The sequence below is a fragment of the Anolis carolinensis genome, chromosome 6, assembly GCF_035594765.1.
Source record: "Anolis carolinensis isolate JA03-04 chromosome 6, rAnoCar3.1.pri, whole genome shotgun sequence".
Classification (NCBI taxonomy): Eukaryota; Metazoa; Chordata; class Lepidosauria; order Squamata; family Dactyloidae; genus Anolis; species Anolis carolinensis.
In genome coordinates, this window is record NC_085846.1 from 32281850 (window position 1) to 32300891 (window position 19042).

Sequence of the window (19042 nt, forward strand, 5' to 3'; positions counted from 1 at the left end):
TCAAAAAACTTCTCTAATACTTGGCTCTCTTTTTTTAATAGGGTGGCAGACATGTAGACTATGTTGCTGATCAAATTGTCAACAAATTAATTGATGTGGTAAAGAGGAGGAACAAAGGTGGAGTTGCAGTGAAGCCTTTCCAGGTACGAGTCAAATTCTGTTGGGCCATATTCTTAAGCTTCTATTTCTTTAACATTCAGGTGGCCGTTCATGTGTATCTCCAAGCTCTTTACAGCATCTTACAGTTCTAAGTCAGAAGAGGCATACTTCGTAGGTAGATGCAAAAGTGAATGGACTTTTTGTACCTTGTCTAGATAATTGCATAGAATAGAATGTAAACTTTGTTCACTGCAGCTTTGCATCCCACCAAGCTTAACCTGATGAAATACTTCCTCTGGCACATTGACAGTACATGTTCCTGTTCTTCTTTGCAATTGATTACTCTTAGTAGTGATTTCTCAGTTTGTTTAATTATGTTTCCTTTGACCTTTTCTATCACTTTTGAATACTGTGGTTTATCCTTTATGGAAGTGTTATCCCAACAGGCATTTTAAGTGTTTATACACCTTTGCAGCTGAATTATTTAATAATTTGAAACATTTGCGGTCTGATAATTCCTGCATCTGAATTCCAGGTGAAGAATCACATGTGGATTTTTATAAACTGCTTGATTGAAAACCCAACTTTTGACTCCCAAACCAAAGAGAATATGACTCTTCAAGCAAAGAGCTTTGGCTCAACATGCAAGCTAAGTGAAAAGTTTATCAAGGGGGTAAGTACTATGAAGTACTTTGTATTATATTTGTATTAACCAGACCCCCCAACCTTAAGGTCCTGCTTCTAAACGCCAGATCCGTCAATGGTAAAACAGCTGTCATCCAGGATTTGATCCTGGATGAGGAGGCGGATCTGGCATGCATCACCGAGACGTGGCTGGATGAGCTGGGAGGTGTGAATCTCACCCAGCTGTGTCCTCCAGGTTTCGGGGTGCATCAACAGGCCAGGGTTGGGGGGCGGGGAGGAGGGGTTGCGGTGATCTTTCGGCAGTCCATCGCCCTGATCAGATGCGCCGTTCCGCAATCCCCGAGGTTCGAGTGTGTTTTCCTGAGGGTGGGAGCCCGAGACAGCTTGGGGATTCTGTTGGTGTACCGTCCACCCCGCGACCCAGCAGTCTCTCTGTCCGAGCTAGCAGAAGTGGTCTCCAATGCGGCCCTTGTCTCCCAACAACTGATAGTTTTGGGAGACTTTAACATTCATGCTGAGACCACATTGACAGGAGCAGCTCAGGATTTCATGGTTGCCATGACAACCATGGGGCTGTCTCAAGTTATATCTGGGCCCACACATCAGGCAGGACACACCTTGGACCTTGTTTTTATTGTGGACGGTGGGACAGTCAGAGTGGAAGAGCAAAACATTCTTCCATTGTCATGGTCTGACCATCATCTGATCTGTTTAAGTATCGCCGTGCCTTCTAACCTCCGCAGGGGTGGTGGACCCATTAAGATGGTCCGCCCCAGGAGACTGATGGATCCGGATGGACTTCTGGGGTCTCTTGGGGATCTTCCTGTCCTGGAGACTGGCGATCCTGTCGATGTCCTGGCTGATTGCTATAACAGTGAGCTATCAAGGGCACTGGACACGATCGCTCCCGAACGTCCCCTCTCACTGCGTAGAATCGCGTCGACTCCTTGGTTCACCGAGGAGCTGGCTGTGATGAAACGTAGGAGGAGGGGACTAGAGTGCATCTGGAGGAAATCTCAGGACGTGTCCGACCAAGCACGGGCTAAAGCCGCTATTAAGGCTTACTCCGTGGCTCTGCGAGCAGCCAGGAAAGATTTCACGACTGCCCGCATAGCGTCTGCAGCCAACAGGCCATCGGAGTTGTTCCGAGTTGTTGGGGAGCTCCTGCGGCCTCCTGAGGCCCAGGGGTTTCCTGATGACTTGGCAACTCGGTGCAGCGATTTCGCGCACCATTTTGCAGGCAAAGCTGCTCAGATACGCCGTGAGTTGGACTCCAGCTTAACTATGGTCCCAGCGGAGGTAACCGAGGTACCTGTCTGTGCGATCTTATGGGATTCTTTCCGGCTTGTTCTTCCTGATGACGTGGAGGGGATTCTTGGGTCTGTGAGGGCGACCACCTGCGCTCTGGATCCTTGTCCTTCTTGGCTGGTGAAGCTGGCCAAAGATGGGTTGTTGGATTGGTTTGTGGCTATTATAAATGCCTCCCTGGTTCAAGGGTCAGTTCCATCCTGCTTTAAGCAGGCGGTAGTAAAACCATTATTAAAAAAGACCTCGTTAGACCCATCTGTATGTAACAACTACAGGCCAATTTCCAACCTCCCATTTCTGGGCAAGGTTCTGGAGCGGGTGGTTGCTACGCAGCTCCAGGAGTTCCTCGATGACACCGATTTTCTGGACCGCTCGCAGTCTGGCTTCAGGCCTGGGCACAGCACCGAGACGGCTTTGGTCGCCTTGGTGGATGACCTCCGCAGGGAGCTGGACAGGGGGAGTGTGACCCTGCTGGTTCTCTTGGACATCTCAGCGGCTTTCGATACCATCGACCATGGTATCCTTCTGGGGAGGCTCGCCGGGATGGGACTCAGTGGCACAGTTCTGCTGTGGCTTCGGTCCTTCCTGGAGGGCCGTTCCCAGATGGTGAAGCTGGGGGAAACCTGCTCGGACCCCTGGCCATTGACCTGTGGGGTCCCGCAAGGGTCTATTCTATCCCCCATGCTATTTAACATCTACATGAAACCACTGGGAGAGGTCATCCGGAGTTTTGGAGGGTGTTGCCATCTCTACGCAGATGACACACAAATCCACTACTCATTTCCATCTAACTCCAAGGAAGCCCCTCGGATGCTGAACCAGTGCCTGGCCGCTGTGGCGGACTGGATGAGGAGGAACAAGCTGAGGATCAATCCTGACAAGACAGAGGCCCTCCTGGTCAGTCACTCGTCAGATCGGGGTATTGGGTGGCAACCTGTGCTGGACGGGGTTGCACTCCCCCTGAAATCACAGGTCCGCAGTTTGGGAGTCCTCCTGGATTCAGCGTTGACGCTTGAAGCGCAGGTGTCGGCGGTGGCCGGGAGGGCCTTCGCACAACTCAAACTTGTGCGCCAACTGCGACCATACCTCGTGAAGTCTGACTTGACCACGGTGGTCCATGCCCTAGTTACCTCTAGACTGGACTACTGTAATGCGCTCTACGTGGGGCTTCCCTTGAAGACGGCTCGGAAATTACAACTGGTCCAACGCTCGGCTGCCAGATTAATAACTGGGGCGAATTACAGGGAGAGATCTACTCCCCTGTTTAAGGAGCTCCACTGGCTTCCGTTCATTTTCCGATCCCAATTCAAGGTGCAGACCATCATATATAAAGCCCTAAACGGTTTGGGACCCACCTACCTTCGTGACCGTATCTCCTACCATAAACCTGCTCGATCTCTGCGATCGTCAGGGGAGGCCCTCCTGTCGCCACTGCCTTTATCCCAGACCCGCCTTGTAGGAACTAGGGAGAGGGCCTTTTCTGCTGTGGCCCCCCGTTTATGGAACTCATTGCCCATTAAAATCAGGCAAGCCCCCACTCTTTCAGACTTTAGGAAAGATCTAAAAACATGGCTCTTCCGATGTGCTTTCGGAGAGTAACTGTTACATGCTTTTGTTACGCCCCCATTATTTATCCTCTAGACTGTCTGCTATCTTTTCCTTAGTTCCCTGTGGTTTTATTCTTATCTGTTTTCTTATCCTTTTCTCACCCCGAGTTTTAACTGAGTGTCAGTGCGGCCTGCCCTGTTATATTGCTCTTTGGATTTTGTGTTGTACTGTATATGATTCTTTATTGTATTGTTGTAATTGTATTATGATATGTTGTTTTTATATTGTGTTATATTGTATTTTTCCCGGGCATGGCCCCATGTAAGCCGCCCCGAGTCCCCATTGGGGAGATGGTGGCGGGGTATAAATAAAGTTTTATTATTATTATTATTATTATTATTATTATTATTATTATTATTATTAATATTAGGGAGAAAGGTCTTAAACCAGAGCTTGGTGCAAAGTCAGTTCTGACTCTGGGAGGGGGAGATGGAGGGAAAACCTTGTGTAACATTTCAGCCTCTTTTTCATAAGCTTTTTTCTTTATTTCTTTTCAGGCAGTCAGTTGTGGCATTGTGGAAAACATTCTGAACTGGGTCAAATTTAAAGCCCAGAATCAACTAAACAAGAAATGTTCTGCAGTAAAGCACACTCGGATTAAAGGAATACCTAAATTAGATGATGCCAATGATGCTGGTATGTTTTCTAAGAGTGTTCCAAGGTCAGAAGTCTTGCTTTTCATTAGAGGAGGAATATCAATCCTCAGAGGCTACATAACCAAAATTTCTGAAGAAAAGGGCCAGACTGGACTGTGATAAGATTGTGGGTCTGGAGGGATGGTGAATTTAGCATCCTGGCTTCCAGTCAACTGCAGTTTGACTTTATGGGAGCAGCTGCACATGAAAAGGACCTAAAATTGCCTTTCTGAGCATGTGGGCTTGTCCTGAATTGCTGGTGAATCCGCTCTATTATTTTACCTAAAGTATTTTCTCATTCACTTCCTGCTATTCTAAGTTAAATTTGATCATTTCTGTTTTCAGGGAGCAAGAACTCTATCAACTGTACGCTCATTCTGACAGAAGGTGATTCAGCTAAGACGTTAGCTGTTTCTGGTCTTGGAGTTGTAGGCAGGGACAGATATGGAGTGTTTCCTTTGCGTGGAAAGATGCTCAATGTACGGGAGGCTTCCCATAAACAGGTCAGTTGACAATATTTTGCCCTATGGTTTGCATAGAGCAGAAATTTTCAATGAAAGCACTTAATATCCATTCAAGTTAAGAAGGAAAGTTATTGTGCTAGCAACCATGGAGCAATGACAGATAAAATAAAGATTTTAATATCATCTTTCAAGACATAGAGTCTTGCTTATCCAACGGGCCGGCAGAACGTTGGAGAAGCGAAAATGTTGGATAATAAGGAGGGATTAAGAAAAAGCCTATTAAACATCAAATTACATTATGATTTTACACATTAAGCACCAAAACATCATGTTATACAACAAATCAACTGAAAAAGCAGTTCAATACACGACAATGTTATGTACCAATTACTGTATTTACAAATTTAGCGCCAAAACATTGCAATGTATTGAAAACACTGACTACTAAAAACTGACTACAAATAAAGATAGAATTGGATAAAATGAACTTACAGTAACAACATTGTCGGAAGTTAAATCAGTCCTTGCTGCCTAGAGAAACAGCTGTGGATTTGGGCGGGAGGCAGACTGCGTTGGATAATACAGAACGTTGGGTAAGCAAAGGTTAGATAAGCGAGACTCTACTAATGACAGCTGTGATACTGTGTCCAAGGGATTCTTGCTGGTTTGTGAGATGCAATGAGCAAAGTATTTTTATGTAGCATGTCATAACCTAGACAGAAAAGCTGAGATTACGTCCAAGTTAGCTGACAGTGCCTACAGGGATGAGAGAAAGAAAGCTTTGAGTAGATAGACTTGTACACTGAAACTGAAAGTTCTTTGCAGATAATGGAGAATGCTGAAATTAACAACATTATTAAGATCGTGGGCCTGCAATACAAGAAGACCTATGATGATGAAGAATCACTCCGGACCCTACGTTACGGAAAGATCATGATCATGACAGATCAGGTCAGCCTTTCTCAGTGCTAACATTGTGGCACCTTCTTGTATGTATGGCTGACAAAGTGGGGATTGCTTCACAGTCCTTTTAGTTCCAAAATCCTTCCAGTTCCATTCATTTTTCTGATCCTAAGACCATAATTGTTGGAATCCTTTACAACCATTGCGTACTATGTGGTACTGTAACAGCACTGCTACGCAATAAATTCCATACAAACTTCACTTGCCAAGCGTCTGTTCTTCTGTTGACCAAGAAACAGCTGGTGGAAGATCTCATTCTCTCTTGTGAATGATCTCTGAAATGACAAGAAAGGGTAGAAATCAACAGAGGAGTATTCCTGGCAATTGCAATAACTGCTTACTGGTATATGTGGTTTTAGGGGACTTTCACAGTACCAATGTGGCCCCTAAACCAAAGGCTGCATAAGGATTGTGAATATATAGCAGTTGGGAATACATAACTGTAGGTTACATTTTCATAATTGCTCAATGGATTTCAATCTTTTTACATTTTAGTTGCGGTAAATCAAGGGTTATTTACACAATAAAGCAAAATTCTTAGTAATTAAATTATAAAAAAAACTTGAGTATGCAGCAAAAAGCTTACTCTCAATTCAATCTTAAATGGCTCATTCAACATTTTCAAAAGTGAAACGAGTAAAGATGATAGGAAGTAGGCATTTAGACTGCAGCTCCATGGCTACTGCTTCAGTGACAAATGACAGCTGAGACCAGTTCCATCCCTCTTTCCCATCATCACAGAGCACAGGGAAAAGTAGAGTGGAGGCACTGGCCTGTGTGTAAAGTTGGACGGGTTCAAATTAAAACTGATCCAGCTATCCACACCAGCCCTGAAGTTCAAGGCTCCTCCGGAGTATTGAGGAAACTGGAGCATTCCCCAACTTCTGTTAACACAGGATACAATTAGATTAACAATATTCTCACTGTATTAGAGGCCAGAAGTCCCTAAACACTGTGTAGATGTTCAGGAGCAACTTCTAGCACAATTTGGGGTTTGTGATCCTATAGATGGACCCTCAACATTTTGAGAACCTCTAGAACAGGCATGGACAAACTTCAACCCTTCAGGTGTCTTGGACTTCTGCTCCTACAATTCCTAACCGCCTACTGGCAGTTAGGAATTGTAGGAGTTGAAGTCCAAACCACCTGGAGGGCTGAAGTTTGCCCATGCCTGCTCTATAGGTGGTACTGCCTTACTAGTAAATCAAAAATAAGCATTCTGAAACGGGGAGAAATGAATGGATAGAACTGTATAATCTTCTCTATACGATTGTAGGAACTATTCTCTTTTATTCTTATGAAAGTTCACAAGGTATTTTAACATCTACAACTTTCTGAATTTTAGCTTCTGATGTCTTGTATGTAATTTCAAAAATTTATTATCATACCTGGAATATATTAAAGTCTAGTTTACCTTTAGAGGAAGATGTTCTTTCATCTAAAGTGTATAATTAATGATCATCCTCTGTTTAAGCTACTAGTGCATACATTACTGAACTCTGGTCCAAAATCATTGTTAGAACATAACTGGAAACCTCTATTTGTTTTATAAGATAAAGCAAATGTGAGACAATAGGAAAATATCTGTTTTTGCTCCTCTGTGAGTAGAGAGATAGTGTGTGTGAAAGCCAATGTGATGCAGTGGTTTGAGCATTGGACTCCTCAGCTATGGAAAGCCACTGGGTGACCTTTGGCAAGTCATGCTCTCGCAGCCTCAGAGGAAGGCAAAATCTCACAACAATCCAGTGATAATGCACAAGTCCAAAACTGTTTGAAGGTGCATAATGCTCTGTGTGCTTCTCGCTCCTATTTGATATCCCTTTAACAGTACCAATGGTTCAACTCTATCTTCTCAACTTTTTTTAGGATCAAGATGGTTCCCACATCAAAGGCTTGTTGATAAATTTCATACACCATAATTGGCCTTCTCTTTTGAGGCACCGTTTCCTGGAAGAATTCATTACTCCGATTGTAAAGGTGAGCTGTATCTTGTTCTTCTGAGATGAGAACCTGAATAGTTGAAACTGCTATCTTGAATCCAGTGGTTAAATTGTTATCTGTTGAAAACTTTTTCTGATTATAACTTTTTACTTCGTTGTAGGTTTCAAAAAACAAAGAAGAGATTTCTTTCTATAGCATTCCTGAATTTGAAGAATGGAAAAGCAGCAACTCTAACTACAGAAACTGGAAAACCAAGTACTACAAAGGTTTGTTTAAAATCCTGTGTGGTAGTGCAAGGGGAACCAAGTAAGAATGGCTCTATTATCATTTTTAAACATTTTCTTAAAATTACAGGGCAATGCTATATGTGTTCCCAATCTTTAATCTAGCATGGGATTTTTGTTTAGACATCAAGATTTAGGATGAATGTTGTTTTATGTAAACTGAGAATAAAGGGAAAGGGCGGCTATGACCATAATCATTACCAAGTTGTTTGTAAAACCAAAAGGGGCTACAAAGAGATATCTTGAAATATTTCATACAAGCAACTTAACCCAGAGTCCGGTAAAAAATACTATTGGCAATACCATAGCCAAATATATTGGCATCATCATTATAATTATCATCAACAACAGTAATTGTTCAGTGTCTAATGGGCAGCAAATACTTAAAAAGGAGGATTTTAGGTATTGTTACTCAGAAAGGCATGGATGATATGACCATAATTTTCAATGTAATGAAATCACACTTTCCTTGTCCTGTGCAAAGCTTCCTTCTGAGCATTTCCTTGAGGTATAAATAAACATAATACTAATAATAGGTTGGACTGCACAATTTGGCAGTAGTAAGAGGCCAAAATTAAAATAAGCTAATCCTCTTGGGGCCACAAATAGGTTTTTAGCACCTCACTTTCCAACTGTCCTTTGGCTTCAAGCTGTTTCATATTTAAGGCAACTCAGTCACAGTTTTCTTGACAAAATTTGTTCAAAGGATATTTGTCTTTGTCCTCCTTTGAGGCTCAGGGAGTGTAACTTGCCTAAAGTAATCAAGTGGGTTCTTACTTTCGCCTGCCTCCTCCCGCTTTCTTTCTTGCTTTTTCTCTCTTTTCTCCTTTCTCCTTCCTTACACAATCCAGGGAGGGTGAAGGCAGGGAGGGTCCTGGCAGGCAGCGGTCTGCACGTTGCACCAATGGCTTGTGCGGGCCTGGTCCAAGTGAAAGCAATCAGCTTTTACTTCTGTAGCTTCTGGTCTCATTCTGTTTGTTAAACTTATTTTTGTGCCATATATATTGAAGCTTGTGTGCAGTGTAAGATAGATTGTACAGAGTTTATATATCTAAATGTGCCTGTCCATCTTGATTTGTATAGGTTTGGGTACCAGCACTTCAAAGGAGGCAAAAGAGTATTTTGCAGAGATGACAAGACACAGGATACCTTTCAAGTACTCTGGCCCCGAAGATGATGCTGCGATTACTCTGGTAGCACAATTGCTCTTAGTCCCCCATTATGTATTTAAAAATGAATAATATATTATCATGTATAAGTGGACCTTTGGTTCAGCATTTGGGGGTTCATGTTTTGATTAAAATGGTTTTCTCACACAAGAAACCCCATAGCTATTGGTGCCCACAATTTATTTATAATAAGGTAGCAGTTAAAAAATAGGCAATGGAAATGGCAGAGTAATGTGTCCCCCTGCCCAAAATTCTCTAACCTACATAAGTTTCCACTGTAACTGGCTGTAATGGGAAAAACACTGTAATTTCTGATAAATATAGTGAGCAGAATCTATCTCCGAGGGAGGGAAGGTAAAAATAATCTCAGTCTATTGTATTAGCAGAATAATTTTACTCGTTATCCTAAATATATGTAAGTATAATTGTGAATATGTCCTAGTGAAACTGGTCCTTTTACGATGTTCAAGGCCTTTAGCAAAAAAAAGATTGATGACCGAAAGGAATGGCTGACAAGCTTCATGGAAGATCGAAGGCAAAGGAAGTTACATGGACTGCCAGATGTAAGTGATCTTTAGAGGGGTGTATATAATTTGCATACAGAGGTAGATAAGGATCTTCAGGATAATAGCATAGCAGATTATGTGAAAGGTCTTTATGTAGAGGAAACTATATTTATTGATTCAAAGTAAAATATTTTACAGCAGTAAAATATAAAAAATTGAGATAGTGGCCTTTTTTCAATTTAATGGGATATTCTCTACTGAACTTAAAGGTGGGGAGCAACTTTCATTGATAACATTGTCTAGTAAACAAAACAGTTTAAAACAGTCCTGATTGGACTCTTATGTAGCTGGCTTTTTTGTGTTTTGAAACAGTCATATTTTCATGTTTCATGTAATGTGGAGTTTAACCCTCAATGAAGCGGCAGAGGGAAACGGGCGAAGCTTGAATTACTACTGCAACATGATAACATCTCAGGCTTTGAATTTCCACATATGTTCATCACTCTGTAATGGCAAAGACTTAGTTGAAGGCTTAAAACAACTGTCACAGGCCAAGATTTTGTATCCTTACAAGACCTGTTCAGGTGTTAATGTCCTTTATTGAGCCAGGGAGCACCTACCTCATTGCTAGTATAGCTTTCTCCATATGGAAACTTAACATCTGTAGATACGCCAGACAGAACTATATAAAAACACTTGGAAAGCTTTCACACAAATAGGAATTGCTTCTGAAATGTCTTATTTTCCACATGAGGAAAATAATGATGGCAATGTGCTTAGAAAGACAGTCCCTTCCATCTTCAGAAAAGCGTGCTGAAGAATAGTTGAACAGGTCAAATGAAGGCAACTGACAGCATTAGGTTATGATTTTTTGCAAATGGCTTTGAGTGATACCTGTACATACATGAATCAGTTCTGTGTGTGGCACCTACCTCAGCTATGCATAGTGAACGTTAAAGGCAGGTTATGCAGCAGAACAATTTCCTTTGTCTTGTCAATGGGGCTTAGAAATTAAAGTTATTTATTTATTTAAGATATTTTTTGCCCCACCCTTCTCTTCAAGAGGACTCAAGGCGTCTTACAACAGAATAAAACTATATAATACAAAGTTAAAACATGGTTAAAATTGTGTTAATAGTGCAGTAGCATTAACAAGCTGCATGAAACAATACTAATATTTATACTGCTTTGCCAATCTTAGGTGTACTTATATGGGAAAAGTACAACATACCTGACATACAATGATTTCATCAACAAAGAACTTGTTCTTTTCTCAAACTCAGACAATGAGCGATCCATTCCATCATTGGTTGATGGTAAGCTGATTATTATGTGGACTGCTTTTAAATTCTAGATCAGATTTCCTTGTTTTGTAAATATACTAGTGTTCTATTTGGAGACTCAAACAACAAAAAGAAAGATTGCTAAGAAAAAAAATTCTAAAATCAGATCATAAGGTTTCTTCTTTTTCAAACGTTTGCCTGAAACAGAATGAGTTCATTAAAAACGTGTGTTTTTTAAATATATATTCCTATGCATGTGTATACATTCATACATATAGAATCAACCTATAATGCATCTTGCTATGAATGTTTCCTGGTTTGCTTTTAGAGATCCTCTTTGGTTTCTTCACTGAGTAAATAAACATCGTTATTACTGAGGATATTCCAAATCTCACGGGGTCTCTAATTTGTCCATTAATTTGCTTACTTAAATTGGCAATTGCTTCTTTTTAAAAAGCCTATGGCTTGACTTACTATGTGGTGTTTTTTTTTAGGCCTGAAGCCAGGTCAGAGGAAGGTTTTGTTCACGTGCTTCAAAAGAAATGACAAGCGAGAGGTGAAAGTTGCTCAGTTGGCGGGATCAGTGGCTGAAATGTCCTCTTACCACCATGGAGAGGTAAGAGAAGTGACAGTGCATTGAGATAGGAACGAAGCAGCAGCTTTTGACTTTGATGTTGTTTTAATGTTCTAGTAGGACTTCCATTTTATTAACTGTATATCTCATTCCATTCCAAAGTCTCTGCATGTTAAGCCAAACTAGTAAAAAGAAGCAATGATCATCCTAAGATTATCCCTTTTTTCTGGATGAAAGGAAAACCCTAGATGATCAGTGGGATCTGTGCTCAAGTGACCTTGCTCTTTTTCCAGCAACAGCTCAATTAGTTTTCTATCTGAAAAGACAGGAGCAAGTGGGCTCCCAGTAGCTTTTACTTATCTGTCTTAAAATGTGGTTCCTGCCATGTTTCATATCTTCTCCTGTAACCACTTTCCACCTTTGACCATATTTTATGATTTTTTATTTGTTTACACTTTGTCTATTGCAGACCTCACTGATGATGACTATTATCAATTTGGCTCAAAACTTTGTGGGCAGCAATAACCTTAACTTGCTTCAGCCCATTGGTCAATTTGGTACCAGGTTGCATGGTGGGAAGGACTCTGCTAGCCCTCGATACATCTTCACTATGCTGAGGTTAGTTGCAGCCTATTTGAACTTAGCTGGGTTGTATTTGATTTTGAAAGTTAAAACAACTACTTTTATAGCCGCTTGTCTGATTTGCATGATTTGGGCGTAACAAGCTCTGCTACAGAAAATTCGGCAAGATGGCTCTTTTTTTCTTGCCAGAATAATATTTGTAGATGAATGACCAAAGAACAACATAAACATGAGTTGTTTCCTTTTCTAGCCCATTGGCACGTTTGGCTTTCCCAGTGTTGGATGACAATGTGCTGAAGTTTTTATTCGATGACAACCAACGGGTGGAACCAGAATGGTATATCCCCATCATTCCCATGGTGCTGATTAATGGAGCTGAGGGTATTGGAACGGGCTGGTCGTGCAAGATTCCCAACTACGATGTCAGAGAAGTGGTGAATAACATCCGACGCATGCTGGATGGAGATGAACCACTACCAATGGTAATGAAATTGTATTAGCTATTTACTTAGCGATCCCTCGTAGTTTGAGGATGATGGTCCTCCATTTCTTGGAAGATGCCTGTGCATGATTTTTTTTAATGTGTAGAGGTCGGTGCACGGCCGGTCAACACACAGTCTTCACAGATTGAGGTCCCAGCAGGGGTGTGATTAACATAACGAGAGTGGCTTCTCAGTCTGTTGCAATCTTCTTCTGCCTTCACAGCCGTTGTAACATGTACCATGTTATCCTCCGCCTGCTCCGCCGTTGAGGTCTTTGGGTCTTCGGGTTGTTCTTGGTCTGGATCCTCCCCTGTGGCCACTCCTGGGAGTGCATGACTCCAGTGGTTGTGCCCTCAGATTCATTGGAACACGCAAGCCCCCTCACCATGTCAAGGTGACAATCCATCGAGGGGGATTAGCTACTTAATTGAAAAACTTAATGGGTTTTTTATCTTTAAAAAAAGAAAAAACATTAATTGTAGGGGAAAATGAGCAAAATTTTGTACCTTGATGGTTTGACAATTAAGAACTAGAAAAAACGCAAGATGGCTCTGAGTTTACTTTGCAAAGATTTTCAATAGGTTGCTAGTCTGCACCATCAGGAAATTTTCATATGGCACACAGACCTTTTAATTACATTATTTTTAAAATTTACTCTTTATGCTGTCTTTTTATTTCTATATTAAATATAAATATTGTAAAATTCCAAAACATTTAAGACATAATACATATGTCATATCACATCTTCTGTTCCCAGATCTATATCCTCCAACCCTCCCATTACTTATATCTATATCCATAATAAAAGTGAAAACCCGTATGTGGCATGGGTGTCTGCTCACACAGACAGCCTCCGGCCTCCACAGACAGGTTATAGTTCCGAGTGCTGAGGAGCCAGCAAGTCATTCCCATCGCTGACATTGCGGTTACAGCGAGCTCCATGAACATGTATCCCAACCCCTGCCAATGTCCTCCCCAAACACTATGGCCCACCACCCAAGGAATGCTTTCATTTGGGGACAATTTCATCCTAGATTTTGCTTTTTCTTCCACCACAGGCAGGCATCCCTGGGTTCTCCATTGCTGTGGAATTTGCATGACCCCGCCTACTGCCCTTCCCTTTTAAATCTGTCTGAGCAGAACTGAGTTGCAACTAAACTTACTGGAGGAGTTTGGGGGATTGACTCCACATGGTAGAAGTTGTAGTTCACCCTGCATCAAGTCAGAGCACTGTGACTCCTACTGGGGAACTTAGAGGAATTGTAGTTCACCTACACCCAGAACGCTATGAACCCAAACAATGATGGGTCTGGACCAAACTTGCCATGCATACCTGATATGCACAGATTTGAATACTGGTGGGTTTGGAGGGGAATTGGCCTGGACATTTGGGAGTAGTAGGTACTGGGATTTATAGTTCACCTGCAATCGAACCCCACAGATGATGGACCAGGACCAAACTTGGCACACAGAGCCCCTATAACCAATAGAACATATTGGACTAGTTTGGGGGAAAGGGAGTTATAGTTCACCTGCATCCAGAGAAACAGTGACCCCCACCGACAATGGACCAGGACCAAACTTCGCACAGAGAAGCCTCATGACCAACTGAACATACTGCAGGTGTTTGTGGGAAGGGGCCTTGATTTTGGGTGTTGTAGTTCACCTGCATCCAAAGACCACTGAACCCAGCCAATGACAGATCTGGACCAAACTTGGCACACTGACTGAACATTGCCTTCTGTGGATACTAACAGATGTTTCGAGACAATTGCTCCGGGAATCTGGGAGTTGTAGTAGTTCACCCCCATCCAAGAGCACTGCAGACCAGCCAACCACAGATCTGGACCACACTTGGTACACAGACCCCAAATGGCCAACTTTGAATACTGGCAGGGTTTGGGGAGGATTGAGCCATGATTCTTGGAATTGTAGTTCAACCACTCCAAACTGAGAATACATAACATTCAAAGACAAGTAATGCCTTTTTCAAATAACCCAGGCACCGCCGGGTCCCCAAGCTAGTAGTATTATAAAAAAATACTAACCTGTCAATTCTATTGCGTCTGCATTATTCTAATTTGATCAGTTACACATAATTATTGTAATGTGTTCATTAATTGTTTGACAATCTTTCTTGGACATTGGTGATTTTACACAAGAAGCTAATACATGATTTCCAATTCTCCTTTTGTTGATTTTAATTTATAGGTTAACTTTTCTGATAGAACTTTTGCCCATATCCAGTTTATCCAATTCTTTATTGTTATATTCTTGTAACTTTTTTCAGGTTTTAACTATTTTGAATCTTGTGGCACATAACACAAGCAGTATAAGATTTTTGTTTACCAGATTCTTACTCTAATACAGAAATAATTAATAGAGCTCCCCTGAAAGGTATTGTTTCCCCCACTGTTTGCCTCATGTGTGGCTCTTAAATCCTTGTTCCTTTTTTTCCAGTATATCTGAACAATTCACTCTTCTAGTCTGATCTAAACTGGTTACATTGTAAAATCTTAAGAATTCCATGGTGTTTGGCTAACTTACAATTTCTGTATTTTCAGATGCCTAATTACAAGAATTTCAAGGGGACAATAGATTCTGTAGGGCAAAACCAGTATGTAGTTAATGGGGAGGTGTCCATCATTGATTCGACCACCATTGAAATTTCTGAGCTTCCTGTTCGCACATGGACACAGGTAAGGCATGGTGTAATTTCTTACTGCATTCCCTAAGCACTCATAAATTCTTGGAATTATTTTGTTGTAAGGGAAAGTCAGACCATAATGCTGTCTTCTCCCCTACCTTAGGTATACAAAGAACAGGTTCTGGAGCCCATGCTGAATGGCACAGAGAAGACGCCACCACTAATAACAGATTACAAAGAATACCACACAGACACCACTGTCAGATTTGTAATAAAAATGAGCGAGCAAAAGCTGGCAGAAGCAGAGGCTGCTGGGCTACACAAAGTCTTCAAACTGCAGAGTTCTCTTGCTTGCACCAACATGGTGAGAACCATTCTGAAACAATCTCAATCTTGCGGGGGGGGGGGGGGGGGACAGCTCAATTTATTCAGCAACTGTGTGGGGCCAATTAATGTAAATGAAATTTAAAAATGTTTAGTTGGGGCTCACAAAACATTTTAAGAGAATTTTTTTTAAATTAAAATTCTTTGGGATTTTAAATAAAAATAAATGTATTTTAATCTTGTTAGTGGCCTGTTTAATATTAAGATGCCTTTTTTACTGGATTAGATGACTAGAGGAGAGTATCGGATGGTTGTATTTTGTTTTTTAGATCTGGAGGTTCATTAGCCTCTATGTAAGTTATATTCAGAGCATGTCAGCAGCATGAAAGATATGAGCAGACTTACAGCTTACAAAAGCTTTGGTCATTTGGAGGAGATTTCTAAAGAAGCTGCTTTGCAGACATCTTATAAAAATATTTACCTTAAAAGGGTCTAAACATTCTTTCTCTTTGTTTCAGGTACTTTTTGACCACATTGGCTGCCTGAAGAAATATGAAACTGCAGAGGACATTCTACGGGAGTTTTATGAACTCAGATTACGCTATTACTCCTTGAGAAAAGACTGGCTTGTTGGGATGCTGGGTGCAGAGTCTGCAAAACTGAACAACCAGGCTCGCTTCATCCTGGAAAAAATTGAAGGCAAAATTGTGATTGGTAAGTAATGTCCAGAGTCATAACTTTCTTCAAATGAAATTCAAAACAAAGGTTATGCAATTTTTTTGAGCCAGAGCTTTAACAAACTAAGCAATTTGATACTATTACTACGGACCATTAGGAATTGTGGGAGTTGAAGTCCAAAACACCTGGAGGGCTGAAGTTTGCCCATGCCTGACTTAGGCCATTGTGGTTGATTTGGAGGCAATCTCTGTGTGCCTTGGCACTTAAACTGTCTCCCATGGAGCCATCTATGCCAGTGGGAAGAAGTAAAAGGTGCTTGATTCCATCCTTAACCCAAATAGTTCCTCCTATCTCTCCCTCAACTATTAACACAAAGTCCAGTCCTACGCCCTAATTCAGAGTGGCTCTATCTAGCTAAACAAAAGTTCCAGGAGACTAGATGAGTCAGACAACTCATTTCCTCCTGGTATAATTCCCAGTATTTGGATTTGAGAGCTATCTTAGAGAGCTTAGCACAGATGGGTCTAGTAGAAAATCTCTTAAGTGTGTCCCTAGTGTGAGTACAGGAGGTTTAATAGTTTTTCATTTGAGATAAGACATAAGTCTTAAACCTAACACTCTGTGTAGGCAGATTTCAGCTTTGACCTTAGTCTTACTTCAGGTCACCTGGGTTCCATTATCATGTCACCCAAATAAAAGACACCTCTTAAGCAGAACTTCCTTCTTTCTGTGATAATAAATTGAGCCTCCATAGAGCCCTCGGCATCTTTATGAAAGCACCATTTGAGCCAGTACCTTTGGTGCCCTCTTGCTTGCTCATTATTATTATTATTATGTAGTCATAACAAGTAGCCTCCTGCTATAAGTTTGCACCAATTTTGCCTCTCATCTCCCCTCCTCTGAATTCAGGTTTTCTGTCTAATAGCACTAGTCTTTTTCTTCCTGTTTTCTGTATCCTATTTGTGCCTTGAAGAAAGAGTACCACAAACTGGTTTTCTGAAGAGCTTTAAAGATCTACATCTTAGGCTCTCTCTGAGGTCTGAGGCTCTCTGTCTTTTTCTTTTCTCTACCAATTTTATTCAAACCTCAACTTCTATGATTACTTAAAGCTTGTGTTTTTGCTGCATACAGACTTCCTAAGCCACTTCAGCAGCATATTCAACCAGCACACTCTTAGAACAGATATGCAGAGCAACTATCTGGGGAAATCCTTCAGTCTTCACCAAGCACTATAAATTTCAGCAGGTTTATGTCTGCAAGAATCTCTTGGCAGGAAGATACTCCAGCATTCCCATCTAACTTTATTTCAGGGGCTTTTCCCCCTCATTTTCTACCTTTTCCTTCCATACACAAATAGTGGCTTGGGTAGTCCGATTTCTGTATGACTTCTCTATCGACAGAGGGTGGTACATGCCATACTTTCCATGCAGGTCCATTTTTGCCAAGGAAGAGACATCAAAGGGTTTCTTCTATGCTTTGAGTCCTGTCTCTGACAGTTGCATAGAAGGTAGTAAAGGAGCTAAGAGCTAACAAAAGTCTCAGAATCATGCCTTGCCTAGGCAGGAAAATGAACTAACTCATTCTTAGAGGTCCCTTTCCTCTTGACAAGAAGGAACTTTCATGGTAAGTTCCCAATGTACTGTTTTGTTCATCTGGGTTTATTATTCATATCACTGATCTGCAAATGTTTGTGTTTCTAGAGAACAAGCCCAAGAAAGAATTGATTAAAGTCCTTATCCAGAGGGGCTATGATTCTGATCCAGTAAAGAAATGGAAGGAATCTCAGCAGAAGGTAATCTCAATCTTTTTCTTTTCAATAGTTTTATAACTCCTGTTTGTGTGAGGAGATTCAAGGAGTCCTAATGCCCTTGACACCTACTGTAGCCCAGACAATGGATTTTCATCCCTGTCTTGAGAACTTAGGGTCTTTCTAGCTTCATTATATAACTTCCTGAGTAATGATAATGGGCCCAATATTCATTATTTTATCTGGGAAAGAGACAAGTGAACACCATGATCTACTGTCCAAAGTTCAAATTGAGGAAATTGGGAGATGGGCAGAGAGCAGCCACATTGCTTGGGAAAGTTGAATTACAGTGACATTGTTGATCAGCCTAGCAGCTATTAACCAAGGGCCAACTTCCTGTGCAATTCCAGGGCAGTGATGATGACTCAAACGAAGAGGGGGAAAGTGAGAAGGAAAATGAACCTGATGCAAGCACCGGGCCAGATTTCGGCTACCTACTGAACATGCCTCTCTGGTACCTAACGAAGGAAAAAAAGGATGAGCTCTGCAAGCAGCGTGATGACAAAGTAGGTGGATGACCTGTTCTTTAAAAATAAAAGCTTCAGCAGCTACGTCATTTGAAGCCTCATTCATGTGCTTAGCTCTTTGTCACTTGCCCTTTTTTTAGGAAACTGAGCTGGAAACCCTGAAACGGAAGAGTCCTGATGATTTATGGAGACATGATCTTGCTGTCTTCGTTGAAGCCCTTGATGTAAGTAACATAAAGCTGCAGGTTTCTGACCAGGTAATGGGTTTAGAGCTTGTAATGTGCTCACAGCAGGAACCTTTCCTACATTGGGCAAGTTGACTGTTCAAAATACAGTTCTGTCTTCCACTGAAAGGAAGATAGTGAAGAGGTCTTCTAATAGGAAGGTTGCAAAAAGGATGGTCTCCTTCTATTAGAGGAGGCTGTCTGTCTGTGAACTACTATTGTGTTCCAAAGCAAATATTTCTGAATGATGACAATGGAGAGCAGAAAGATCCCAGGGGCTCTTTCTAACTTCTGCTATTAGGCCTATTTCAACAACTGACAGGCATGCCCAGTCAGTTTTAACAATAAATTC

At 41.5% G+C, this 19042-nt stretch overlaps 1 protein-coding gene across 1 annotated transcript in view; it reads left to right on the forward strand.

Moving 5' to 3' along the window:
- Positions 1–19042, forward strand: part of top2a (DNA topoisomerase II alpha) — a 38079-nt gene that overhangs the window by 9558 nt on the left and 9479 nt on the right. Inside the window, exons 9-27 of the mRNA XM_003222458.3 lie at positions 42–143; positions 635–772; positions 4158–4296; positions 4641–4798; positions 5585–5710; positions 7589–7699; positions 7824–7929; positions 9031–9140; positions 9587–9679; positions 10824–10938; positions 11400–11521; positions 11949–12097; positions 12312–12543; positions 15108–15242; positions 15354–15554; positions 16033–16228; positions 17893–17984; positions 18350–18505; positions 18607–18690. Of these exons, the coding sequence (XP_003222506.3) occupies positions 42–143; positions 635–772; positions 4158–4296; positions 4641–4798; positions 5585–5710; positions 7589–7699; positions 7824–7929; positions 9031–9140; positions 9587–9679; positions 10824–10938; positions 11400–11521; positions 11949–12097; positions 12312–12543; positions 15108–15242; positions 15354–15554; positions 16033–16228; positions 17893–17984; positions 18350–18505; positions 18607–18690 (2565 nt within the window). The remainder of the gene's footprint in view (positions 1–41; positions 144–634; positions 773–4157; positions 4297–4640; positions 4799–5584; positions 5711–7588; positions 7700–7823; positions 7930–9030; positions 9141–9586; positions 9680–10823; positions 10939–11399; positions 11522–11948; positions 12098–12311; positions 12544–15107; positions 15243–15353; positions 15555–16032; positions 16229–17892; positions 17985–18349; positions 18506–18606; positions 18691–19042) is intronic.